This window comes from Cheilinus undulatus, linkage group 14 (assembly GCF_018320785.1).
Source record: "Cheilinus undulatus linkage group 14, ASM1832078v1, whole genome shotgun sequence".
Lineage (NCBI taxonomy): Eukaryota > Metazoa > Chordata > Actinopteri > Labriformes > Labridae > Cheilinus > Cheilinus undulatus.
Window position 1 is genome coordinate 47,677,267 of NC_054878.1, and position 13,028 is coordinate 47,690,294.

Genomic DNA, 13,028 nt, shown 5'->3' on the forward strand with positions numbered 1-13,028 from the left:
ATGTTTTACCCACTTGTATCCATTTTTGCCACTTTTTAACCCCTTTTCATTATTTTTTTGCACTATTTTTGACACTTTAACCCATTTTTTTCATTGCTTTTGGCCCTTTTTTCCCTGTTTTCATCATTTTTTCACCATTTTTTTGTCCTATTGTGCCACTCCACAACCCATTTTGCCATTTATCACCCATTATTTTTGTGACACTTTTGCCAGCCTTACCTCTTTTTTAAAAATTATATAATAAGTATGACTGAAAAGTACATTTCTGTAAAACAGATCAAATGTGAAGTCATTCTAAAACTATTTCAATATTAATTGTTTGTGGGATGATTTAACAGCTGCAGACATTTAAAGCCAAAGAATACTCTCAAAACCACAACAGCTTCTTTTCCTCCTTTTCTGAATTTAATGATCTTTCAGGGGCCGGACAGGAAGCTTTGGGGGGCCTGATATGGCCCCCGAGCTGCCAGTTGATGACCAGTGCTCTACATGAATTGTTGTCTTAAAGGGAATGTTAGTATTTATATTTATATCATTTTGATGAAGAAAGACATCCACAAAATCAAGAAAAACATGATTTTTTTGTAAATTATTTAAGAAAAGACACTTGTATGTTTGCGTGGTGTGTAGAGTACAACATCTCTGCTAGACTGGTATTTTGTCACACATTTCAGATTGAAGAATTATGGCCCTGATTTATTAATTGCAGTTGGCCATATTGCCATTTAATGTAAATTTTGATTAATTGCCCAGCTGTAATGTTAACATATTTTAATCTCCCGACATTTTCTGGTTTCTCTGAAGCATTACTAACACACTACTCAGCTGCACCTTCTCTTCAAATGCACACTGTATAAATTACACCGCTAGGGGGCGCTCAATCTAAACAATAACAGAAGATGAGGAGTAGAGATGTGGAGCTCAGCTCCGCCCACCTTCACTGTTAAATTTTTTAAATCAAGTACATTTTCATTTGAAAACATCCAAAAACCATCACTGGATAATTTATAGATAAACATATGAGATACAGTGAGGGAGAAAAGCGGTTAAAAGTGGCCCTCCTGATTCAAACTGCAGCTGATCCCAGAATGCTTTGCTATAGTGGAGTGGTTATGGAGTGTTTGCACGCAACATTTCTATTTATTTTCAAGGTGAAAAATAAAAACAACTTTGTACATAGCTGTAAATAGAGTGTGAGGAGTATTAGTTTTATTATACAGTATACATACAAACACATGTGCCTCTGTCTTCCTCTGCTGTGAGTCTCCTGATTTTGTTGGCTCACGCTGACCTCTAGTGGTACAACGGAGAACTGCTGCTTGTTGAATTGGATCTACCAGGATCTCTGAGGTTTCAGGTGTTTTTGTTGATGTAGTCTGATATTCAGACAAATTTAAGAGAGCAGTAAAAGACTTACAGTTAGAAGATTTTAGTAACAGTGCCATAATCTTGTTGATCAATTATTTGTTTTTTTTTAGCTGAATTTTTATTGTTGTGCTGCTGTGAGTAATACTCCACTCCCCACCCCCTTCTTCTTCTCCTCTTCCAGACATTTGTAGCTAACATCCTGATTGCAGTAAATCCGTACTATGACATCCCAAAGCTTTACTCTCCGGAGACCATCAAGCAGTACCGGGGCCGGTCTCTGGGAACGCTGCCGCCGCACGTCTACGCCATCGGTTAGTAATCACACCTCAAGCTCACTCACTGCACTTTATTTCATTTTAGATCACTTAAAAAAACAGAGGATATTTTTATTTTGAATAAGAAAATCTGATTTATGTTTTAATCTACATTCACATATTTATTTTGAACTAAGAAAAAATGAATGGATTGATTAGGGTTAATCTGCTTTGTAAGCCCTTACTGAAAGGAAGAATGAAAGGGATGCTAAAGTGTTGAAGATGAAGAAACTAAGAATTCAATATTAATCACATTTTTCTGAGCTGAACAACAATAAAACCAGCACAATCCCTCAGTCACTTCAAATGAACTTTTCTGCTTTATTTTTTTATTTTTGTTTTTTTTTCATTATAATATTTTTAATTCTGTATATTTGAATATACGTTTTTTTATTTCCTTTGATTGGATTTCCTGTGAAGCACTTTGTAACTTTATTATTATTATTATTATTATTATTATAACCATTTTTATTATTATCATTACCATTAAAATTATTATAACTGTAATAATAATAATAATAATAATAATAATAATAATAATTTTCATTTTTGTTGTCATTATGATTATTAATATTATATATATATGATATTACTATATTATTAATATTGTTATTGTTATTGTCTTCTTATTATTATTATCACTTTATCATTATTAATAATTATTATTTATATTATTATTATTATTATTATTATTATTATTATTATTATTGTCATTATTATTGTTTTTTATTATTGTTACTGTTATGTTTTTTCTTATTGTTATTATTATTATTATCGTTGTTGTTATTCTTTTATTATTATTATCAATATTATCATTTTATTGTTATTATCACTATTTTTTACCATTATTATTATTATTATGGTAATTTCAATGAATTATTATTATTATTATTATTATTATTATTATTAATAATAATAATAATAATAATAATCTGTGCTGGAGCTAGCGAGACTGACCTCAGAAACATGGAGCAGTCAGTTGGTGTGAAACAGCAGCTCTATAAATGGTCCAGGGCTCTGTTCATATGACAGACAGACAAGCGTCTTACTCAGGATATGGTGATTGGAGCGGAGGGAAGTGCTTCTAAATGTCTAAATGACTCGCTGGTCAAACTACTCTATGACTCCAGCATCAGGTAAAGGTAGCCGGCAGTAAGAGGAGGACTAGTTCTCTATTTAGTTAGCTGTCAGCGCTTCTGGAGGAATTCTGTTTTCAGCTTGATCCTCCATCCGCGTCATTCATGTGAACATGCTACCTCATAGATGCTTTCTTCAAACTTTGCTCTAATATCCACATTTTCTCAAAGACTGAGATTAAAGGTCAAAAAAACCCTCAGGACCATCTGCTGTACTTTTACTGTCCAGACATATTATACCAGATGAAGGTGATAGATTTAGTAGATACTTCACATCTTTAATTGTAGAGTTAAATAGTCTTTCCTCAAAAAAGTGTACTTGTTTTTTTCCTATAATTCACTGAAACCACTGAGCAGTGTTGTCTCCTGTGCAGATCCAGTTCATTATTAATCCTCTGTTGCAGTGTGTGATGTGTCCAGCAGGTGGCAGTAAGTGCTCAGATATAACGCTCATATTTCTGACTTTAATGTCCTCTCTGATCTCTGATCAGCTGATAAAGCCTACAGGGACATGAAGGTCCTCAAGATGAGCCAGTCCATCATCGTCTCAGGAGAGTCTGGGGCCGGGAAGACCGAAAACACAAAGTTTGTGCTCAGGTGAGGACAAAACACCTGGAGACACATCTAAAGATCTCAGGTTTGATCACAAATAAGGGAAATTTATCATGTTTTTTAAACTCAGTTCAGCAGTTTTTACAACACATGCTTTTAGAAACGGATGACCAGTGAATACAAGACACTCAAATCTGATTATTTATGATAATTTTACCCAATATTCAGAGTTTTTCTTTATTTTCATGAAGTGCTTGTCTTGTTTGTTGATGTAACTTTTTTTTTTACTTTTAGAAATGATAAATAGTGAAGAAAAGAATTACAAAACTCACTTTATTCTTTTTATTATCAGACAAATCATAATCATTTACGGTTGAGTCCTGATTAAACGTATTTAAGCGTGCCCCCAGGAGGCTGTGTCCCTCCTGGCTAACGTTGCATCCCTGACCTGACGCTGCAGTAGAGCCTGAGGTTAATCTCAGACTAAATAAATAAATAAATAAATCTCTAATTATTGACTGGGGACCCCCACCCTCCATGGAGGGAGCACAGGATGCTGCACAACACATTGTGTTCAAATGCACATTTTGGGTAGTTTTTACTTATATATAAGCGAGGATTTGACTTAATAACTGTGTTTTTATTAAAATTAAACTATTTTTTAACAACATTTTTCAATAATGGACAGAATTTACCACTGAAAGTCATCTGGAATTTCTCTTTGAGGTCCTGACCCCCAGAGCAGCAGACTCTACTATGTTAATAGAATATTAGACGTCACTGAAAAAGTCCTCTCTGGCCGTTTCAGGTACTTGACCACCTCGTATGGAACCGGTCAGGACATCGACGAGAGGATAGTTGAAGGTAAAGCCCCCCCCCCCGACGCTTTCACTGCCGTGTCTGTTTGAGTGTTTCTGACTCCACGTCTCCTCCCTGCAGCCAACCCTCTGCTCGAGGCTTTTGGAAATGCAAAAACGGTCCGCAACAACAACAGCAGCCGCTTCGGCAAGTTTGTGGAGATCCACTTCAACGAGAAGGTACAGCCCTGTTTCAATACCAGAGCTGAATAATGATAGCAGTAACAGCTTTAAAGTTTGTCTCCTCAGAGTCTGCACAAATGTTTGACCATCTATGAACACTTTATGAATTAAATATGACGCCTAATAGCTGCTGTCTACCCAGCATAAACTGTTTATATGTCAATATATTAATATTTATGAACGTATTTACATTTATGAATAAAAACAGAGTTCTCTGTGTTTTCTCTGATGCTTACACTGCAGAAACCAACATTAATAAAGCCTCCATGTGTGCAGATTATTAACTGAGTCAGCGCTTTCTGCAGACCTACGTGCATCATTATAACTCCATATTATGTTCATACATGCTCTGTATCCTGATAAATTCTGTTCTGACTTAATAAGGTTTATTCTCTACAGATTGGACTGTATTTAGCACAGTTCTCTCCTTATAGTTCTTATATTTATTACAAACTTAGCACAAAAAGTAAGGAAATTTGTGTTTGGTACATTATTTCTTTTTTGTAACAATGCTTCTTGGTAATAAATCTTATACTGTTGGAAAGCCTGTTTTTTACCCTTTTAAACGATGCCACATTTGTAAGGAGCATGCATTTGTGAGATGAGCAGCAGAGCTGAGTATGTGGGTTGCGCCTATGAAAAATGTGCCAAATCTTCTCTGCCAATGCCAAACAGCTGACTCTGCCATTGACTCTTGCTTGGTGTTTGGTGGATTGCATTAGACAGAAGTGTTTCTTTTATTTAGGTCATTTAGACAGAAGCTAGCCCTTGTACAGATGTAGTTGATGACCCCTGGTTTCTAGGGGATGAGAGGTCTGTAGATGACTGTCGCTGGCCCACCTGTAACTGGACTAAAGCATGATGCCTTTGTTAGTTCAGGTAGCAAGAAGAACAGAAGATGAATATTTTGCACTGAGGACTGAGGTTGACAGCCATTTTTCTATATAGCATTGATGATAACTGACAAAAGGATATTTTTCGTTAAATCGTTCTGGTTGTTGGAGAGGTGCCGGTACCTGAAGACTGCTGTTTTTAGTCCATCTGTTTTCTGTTTTGGTGTCTATGTTTTTAGTCTGTTGAATTTCCATGCATTAAAGGGTGTGTGTGTGTGTGTGTGTGTGTGTGTGTCCAGAACGCCGTGGTTGGGGGTTTCGTGTCTCACTACCTGCTGGAGAAGTCCAGGATCTGCAGGCAGAGTCCCGAGGAGAGGAACTACCACATCTTCTACCGGCTGTGTGCTGGAGCGCCGGAGGACATCAGACAGAAGTTCTACCTGAGCTCTCCGGACACCTTCAGGGTACGTTTGTGATCTTTACCTGTCAGAGCAGCCTCTACTGCTGCTAACGCAGAAATGTCAAACTTTATCACAGCAGGGGCCGAATTCTGAATTTGGGTCCAACCTGAGGGCCAAACAAGGCTAACATTTAACCATACACTGTCAACCACTTTTTCACCAGCAATGAATTATGGGAGGAAAAAACCTTAGCACTGATGATAAATGAATTTGAGATTTGAAACAGTGGAACTGGTAAGTTTAAAGGCTCAAAATCTGAGATAACTAGAAAAGCACTCAGACAGTGCAGACCTCCGCCATTAGCCCTATCTCCCAATAGTGAAGAATCCTTTAAAAGCATTACTGGATCCAGACAGTGATCTGGATCAATCCCGAAATCTAATTCACCAATTACTCCCTCCCTGGTGGGGTGGAAACATGGTGAGGCAAAGCATTGGCTTTGCTACGTGTGGACTGTCATGGCGGACGCATTGCCTGCTGGTGCCAACAGATGCACTGACAGTCTCACCCATGGTCTCATCGGACGACTGAAAGTTTTATCTCCTTGACCAGGATATTATAAACTCTATAAACTCCAAAACTTTGAATAGAAAGACAGCCACAAATGCTGCTGGGATATACGTTACTCATGTCCGCCATCTCATGGTGTAAAGTGGTAACAGCGCAGACCTCCACCATCAGCCCTATCTCCCAATAGTGGAGAATCCTTTAAAAAATTCCTGGATCCAGACAGTGATCCAGATCAGTCCCAAAATCTAATCAGTTCTTCCTTATGCCATTTCTGAAGTTTCCTGAAAATTTCATGAAAATCCATCAATGATTTTTTGAGTTATGTTGCTAACAATCAAACAAACGAACAAACCCACCCGATCACATAACCTCCTTGGCGGAGGTAAAAATTCAAATTTATTAGCTCAAAAAGCATTTAAAGTCAAAATCGTGTTTTTAAAAGGCAAATATGTAGGAAATAAAGTTTAAATCATGTTTTTTAATGGTCAAAACATGAGATTAAAATTTGAAATCATGAATTTTAAATGTCAAAATATGAGATTAACTTCCAAATCATCTGTTAAAAATGTCAAAAGCTGAGAAAAAAAATTAATTTTGAGTTTTACAGGTCAAAATATTACTTGAAATTTTAAAAAAGAGGAAACAAAGGCCAAATTATGAGATAAAAGTCAAGGATGGAGCTAAAATTGTGAGTTTAGAGGTCAAAATATCACTCAAAAATTCAAAACTGAGGATATAAAAAGGTAAAAAATAAAATTAAAAATTAAAAATGTGAATTGAAACGGTCAAAATATGAAATAAAAAGTCAAAACCATATTTTTGCATGATAACTGTGAGATGCAAAATCAAGAATATGAAATAAAATCAGAAATGTATTTTCCCACATTCCTGACTTTTTAACTAATTATTTTACTTTTATGACTTAACAAGAATATCTTAAATCATCAGGGTTGGGTTTACATTTTTAAACTGGAGAAAATCTGCAGACCTCAAACCGGATTTGGCCCCTGGGCCTTGAGTTTGACACCCCTCTGCTAACGTCACAGACACTGATGGACGGACTCTACATGATTGATGGATAGAGTATTGATCAGAGAGTACGTCCATCAAGTACCAAGCACAGAGATTTCTGCACTAATTAAACCGATGCACTCCTGCTGCCTAACCCTGGACTATTCTGCAGAGTCTGATCGTAGCAGCAGGAGTTTAGGAGAATAATTGATCTGTAGACGTGAGTATCCGTCTGGAGTTTTTCATTAAAACAATGTTTGAATTTTCAGAGAAACATGTCTCTGAGCAGATGTTTCACCACATCTGGACTTCACACGAGTCGATGGGTCTCTGCTCCCTCTGTAGATATCAGGATCTCATTCTAGTTTAATGAAGATATTTCTGCTGACTGATGAAGCGTCCTCATAAATGTTTGATTTAAATTCTGTCAATAAAAAGCTCCAGTTAAAGCGTCTCGCTGTGCTGTGATCACAGATAAAGGAAGATGACGTTAAAGGGAGGAAGACCTAAATAAATAAAGATGTGAAAGATGTGATAATATTCAGGATAGTCTGGGGTTTATTTCCTTTATTTTAGATGTCTGCATCACTGCCAACCAGGACCATCTAAGCACAAATAGCACATTATGCAGATGTCGTGCCCTCTCCATCCAGCAGGTGGCAGCACTGAGCCACGTGTGAGCTCAGCCGCGTGCAGCGGCAGGTTTCTATTAAAGGTGGAGCCCCTCAGGCTGTGGACACACTCTGTACTGTGTTTATTATCAGAGCAGAGAGAGGACAAGAGGACGATTAAACGCCGCTGTTTGCTTCTTTTAAACATAAATTGTCCACCTGCAGTTCCTAACACAGACGTCTACAGTAATGGCTGCAGTAAAAGAGCCGATAATGGCTGTTTCTGCCCAGATGGAAATAGTATTGATCTGTGGCTGTATCGTCTGTCAGCTCCCACTGTAATCTATCCAGAGGAAACACATTTTCACTGAAAAGTACTGAAACAAGATGGTTTCTAAGTGCTAAACAAACTTTTTCCTCTCTTTAGAATGGGTTTCATCTGGAAAAAACACTTAGAAAATCTTTGGCAAACATAAAGATTAAAGCTCCAAAGAGCTCTGGGGATGATAATTAGGAGACAAACAGGCAGTCACGTCTCAGCCTACAGCCTGATTTAAGCTTCAGAGGAAAATCTTTGCCGTTAGTTCTACACACTTATGCATTACAGCGTGATGTTTATGCCAGTTTCTGGTACTACTGGCCTGTATACAGGAAACAGATGATACTGACCGTATTATGTTGTTGGAGCTGATAGATATTGATCATCATCTTTGCTTAAACTGCAGCTATTGCAAAGGAGAGAGAATGCAATTCTTTGACCACATCTGAAAACAGGCTTTTGGGCCACTGGGACCACAACAGTTTGTTTCTTATTCTCCTCAGCCCAGGTGAGACACTGATGACATCTGTAGTTCAGGAGTGGCTTGTGACTGAGAAGAGAACACTTGTAGTCCATGTCCTGGTCCTAAATCACCAGTCTGGCCTTTCTATCCTTTCAGCAGTGACCTTCTGTGGCTTACCCTCCTTAAATATACTGGGAAACAGCTACTGAGAATAGCCTGTCCTTTTAGCCATGTCCTTCTGTGCCTTACCATCCTGGAATCTGCTTTGATACAGCCTCTAAAAACCTCCTGTCACTTTAGCAGTAACTTCTGTGACTTACCCCCCTTATATATGCTTTGATGCACTTTCAGAACTTCCTGTCCTTTCAGCAGTGACCTTCTGTGGCTTACCCTCCTTAAATATACTGTGAAACAGATACTGAGAACAGCCTGTCCTCTCAGCAGTGACCTTCTGTGGCTTACCCTCCTTAAATATACTGTGAAACAGATACTGAGAACAGCCTGTCCTCTCAGCAGTGACCTTCTGTGGCTGACCTTCCTTGAAAATGCTTTGATACAGACTCTTAGAGCAGCCTGTCCTTTGTGCAGTGACCTTCTGTGGCTGACCCTCCTTTAACGTATTTTGATATAGCTTTTTGGAACAGCCTGTCCTTTTAACAGTGACCTTCAGTGGCTTAACCTCCTAGTATGTGCTTTGATACAGCTTCTCAAAACGTCCTGTCCTTTCAGCAGTGACCTTCTGTGGCTTACCTTACTTGAATCTGCTTTGATACAGCACTCTGAGAACATCCTGAAATTTCACCTGTGACCTTCTGCGGCTTACCACAGGGGAGCAATCGTTTTTGTAATGTGAAATAACCCTTCTAATTAATAGGGATTCCAAAGACTTTCATCTGCATGTAAGGTGTTTTCCTAATATCAGTATATTATGTCCTCAGTCTTGCATCAAAAGGGTTAAAATCTTGAATACATTTAATGTGCTTATCAGGACTAAAGTTGTTGAAATGATTCAGTGCAGTCACTGTCTAAATTATCTTTATTATATTGCATTTTTGGGACTTGAGGTGCCAATGTGGCTTTTTTTTTTTAGCTGACACAGCAACATGACATAAATAATGCACTCTCAGCATTTCAGCTAATATTTTCTGACATGACTCAGACTGTGGTGATATAAATGAAGTCTAAGAGTTGAGTGATTTCTGTTTAAATTTGACCACAGGTTGAATGAAATGATTTCCTAAACACCTTTTTGTCTCTGTTGTTTCCTCAACAGCTGATTCATCCTGTTAACCTTCAGAAAAGAACATTTTAGACAAATTTCCGCCTTTCTAGATTCCTCTCTTTTATTGTCAGAATCTAAATCCAATCTTTCATCCTCATCTGTGTCATTCTGGAGCCTTAAAGTCTCTCTCAGTGTTCCCCTGAAACGTATTACTCCTCCCCCGTCGCTCCAGCAGCTCCTAATGGCTCCATATATCCACGGCTTTCCTGCTGCTGGAGAGAGCTGAAAAGATTCACTGAGTTTCCTCGTAATAAAAGTCGGATCCAGTCCAGAAGCCATGATGAGGTTTGTTTGAAGGCCAGAGGGAACGAGTAGATGTTTTTGTTATTTTCTACTGTAGCAAATGTTAAAATATCACAAATATAAGACTTCAGCGTTTGCTGTTAGCAGGGCGGGAAGTTTTTATATCAGCTTCAGAAGGAGAATAAACATGAAGAGAGGGGAAAGGTGGAAGAAATACACAGTTAGAGGAAAGGAAATCTGGATGCATGGATGCACAGTTTCTGTGATTAATCGACATTATTAACACTCCATGAGCGGGTGCATAAACCTCCAATATCAGCTGTACCAGTGGTTCTAAACTGGTTTAGCATCAGGACACACAGCCACCACCTTAAGGACAAATTCCAACCCAACATTTCTTCAGTTTTTCAGTCAAAACCTTTTTTTTTTTAAATTAAGAATGGGGTATTTTAGACTTGAAATAGGACAAAGTAATAAAAAAAGGAACAAAGTTTCCTTCAAAATAAAAGCACATCATAGACTTTTTGCCACTTGACATTCAGCCACAGCCTACTTCTTTGGCCCTTAGCAAACAGGTGAGAACCAAGGAGCTATGCTGAACGTCTCGAATAAGGCATGAAAGTGCTGCTTGTGATTTCTTCGTTTTTACACAGAAATTCCACAATAAAGGCAAAAATGAATGCCTGTCTTTCTAATGAAATACAGGGAAAATAACATGAACATTCATTTTGATCGATTAGATCCAATAGACTGTTTTTTTTCCTCCATGTTTCTCAGTTGGAGGTCTGACTTTAAGCAGTGTCACAGCACACATATTTACATCGGAGGTCAGAAACTTCAGAGTACCGAGCTCACTTGAACACATCATGGCACTTTTCAGACGCTGCTGTGAGAAAAGATGTGTCTGCACTCTCCTGTCCTGTACAGAGTGTGATCAGCTTTCTAACCTCGCGGTCTCTCCAGTTATTCTTTCATTATTCTTCGTTTCATCCCGCTGTTGTTTTCTCCGATGAAATGCCGCTCGATTAAACCGTGCTGGTTTTTAAATCTCCTGTTTATGGAGACAGCAGCGCACACTCGCCGTTGTGGAATGCCGTGACATCCTTTCACACTCGGAAAAGTCTGTTACGGTTCTGATACTACCTCTCGATCTGGATCAGAGGTGGGGCGAGATCAACCCCCCATTGCAGAACGGTCACTTTCATACAGAATGGCTTTGCAGAATGAAGGTGTAACAGACACAGAAAAGAGAGGCAGTGTGAAAGTAGCTTTTGACTGAAGAGCGTCTTCTAGTGCTGGATTGGATGGCACCAACCAGCCTGGTGAAGGGGACGTAGCTCTTAATACTGCCTTCTTATTAGCCTGGTGTCTTGTTCATATGTAGATGGGGATTGCTGCAGTGTTTTACCTTGTTTTTGCACAGCTTACATATTGCATGACACATTTTCAACTCCTGACTTTCTGGTGTTTGAAGAAACCTGAAACATTCCTGAGTCTTTTCTGTCTTTCTGGGAGTAGATCGACTTTCTTACCCATATTAGTGGCACTTTGTTTTAATTTGCTCACACCTACTATGTCTTTAAGCTTAGCACCAGCTGCCATCTGTTGGCATTTTTTTGAACTGCACCATAGGAGGTGGTATGTTTTAGACTGCTGTCACAGCGTTTACGGCTGCATAGATTCTGTATGCATGCTGAAATCTGCAAGGAGCATGTGGTGATACACTACTAAGTTTATATTTTAATAGAGGTCATCTTTGCACATGGAAGAGCATGAAAAATGTTCTTAGATCAGAGGATGAATTATGCTCATTTGACATGAAAAATAAACCAAACACATTTGCACACAGAGATTATGCAGGACACCCTTGGACATGGTTGTTGTTGCTCTGCTCTGTTTTTAATAAGGGTTTGAGAGAGAAGCAGGTTTACAACGGTTGTAAACAAAAAAGAAAGATAACATATAGAAAAGGATCAGAGAAAATAAGAAAATGAAGGAAACAAGGCAGGATAAGACTATAAAAAATAACAGGAGAGAATTAAACCCCGACGGGGGAGAGGGGAGTTCATGTTCAAAGTCTAAGCTTATCTCAAATTAAATGTCTCACATCTGGATGAATGTCGGAGCTTTAATCACCATATTTCTCTCTGAGCTTTGGTGCAGGAGGAGGCTAAAGAAAATGAGAATCCAGCAGAGTAAACGGGTAGATTTTGTCCCCCTGCAGGATCCTCGTCAGAGTTCTGTTGTTAGTTTGATGGAACACGAGCAGGAAATGTGTCCCATCTGCTGCAGGACTGTCTCCTCCTGTAATGAGAACTTGTTCTTTATGTCCACCTGCTCCGTTTACAGAATCCCCACCCCCGACTCTGAGCAACGACTCCTGACTCTCGTGTTTCCTTGTTTGAATCCAGCGGGGAGGTTTTGTTGTTTCTCTTCACATAGCAGGGGAGGACAGCTGCTGGAAAGGCATTAAAACTCAAACAGAATCGGTCTCAGAGGGGAGCGGATCGCTGTTTGTACACATGCAAATGAAATTATCCAGATGAATTCAGAAGAATTAAGACCTGCAGGAAGCTGGAGAAACATCTCCCACACAAGAAGAACTCAAATAAACGAACGTAAGAGAGCAAATGAGGCTGTTACTAGAGCAGGCTTGATGTGGCATTGAATGCTTCAGTTTAGGGATTTTCAGGTTCTTTAGTCCAGGGGCTCTCAACCTTTTCAGCCCACAGTCTCCAAAATAAAGGCTCCAGAGACCGGGGACCCCACTGTACCTGAGAGTGAACACACCCATGTACAATCAAGAAAAGTCATGTGCAGACAAGGATGTCCATAAGGGGATAAATGAGAGCGCCCATGAGAGGGCCCATCCAAACTGGGGTCAT

The 13,028-nt window shown here is 38.8% G+C and overlaps 1 protein-coding gene across 1 annotated transcript in view; it reads left to right on the forward strand.

Moving 5' to 3' along the window:
* Positions 1–13,028, forward strand: part of myo6a (myosin VIa) — a 232,260-nt gene that overhangs the window by 50,841 nt on the left and 168,391 nt on the right. Inside the window, exons 5-9 of the mRNA XM_041805103.1 lie at positions 1,550–1,679; positions 3,310–3,415; positions 4,179–4,234; positions 4,310–4,407; positions 5,543–5,707. Of these exons, the coding sequence (XP_041661037.1) occupies positions 1,550–1,679; positions 3,310–3,415; positions 4,179–4,234; positions 4,310–4,407; positions 5,543–5,707 (555 nt within the window). The remainder of the gene's footprint in view (positions 1–1,549; positions 1,680–3,309; positions 3,416–4,178; positions 4,235–4,309; positions 4,408–5,542; positions 5,708–13,028) is intronic.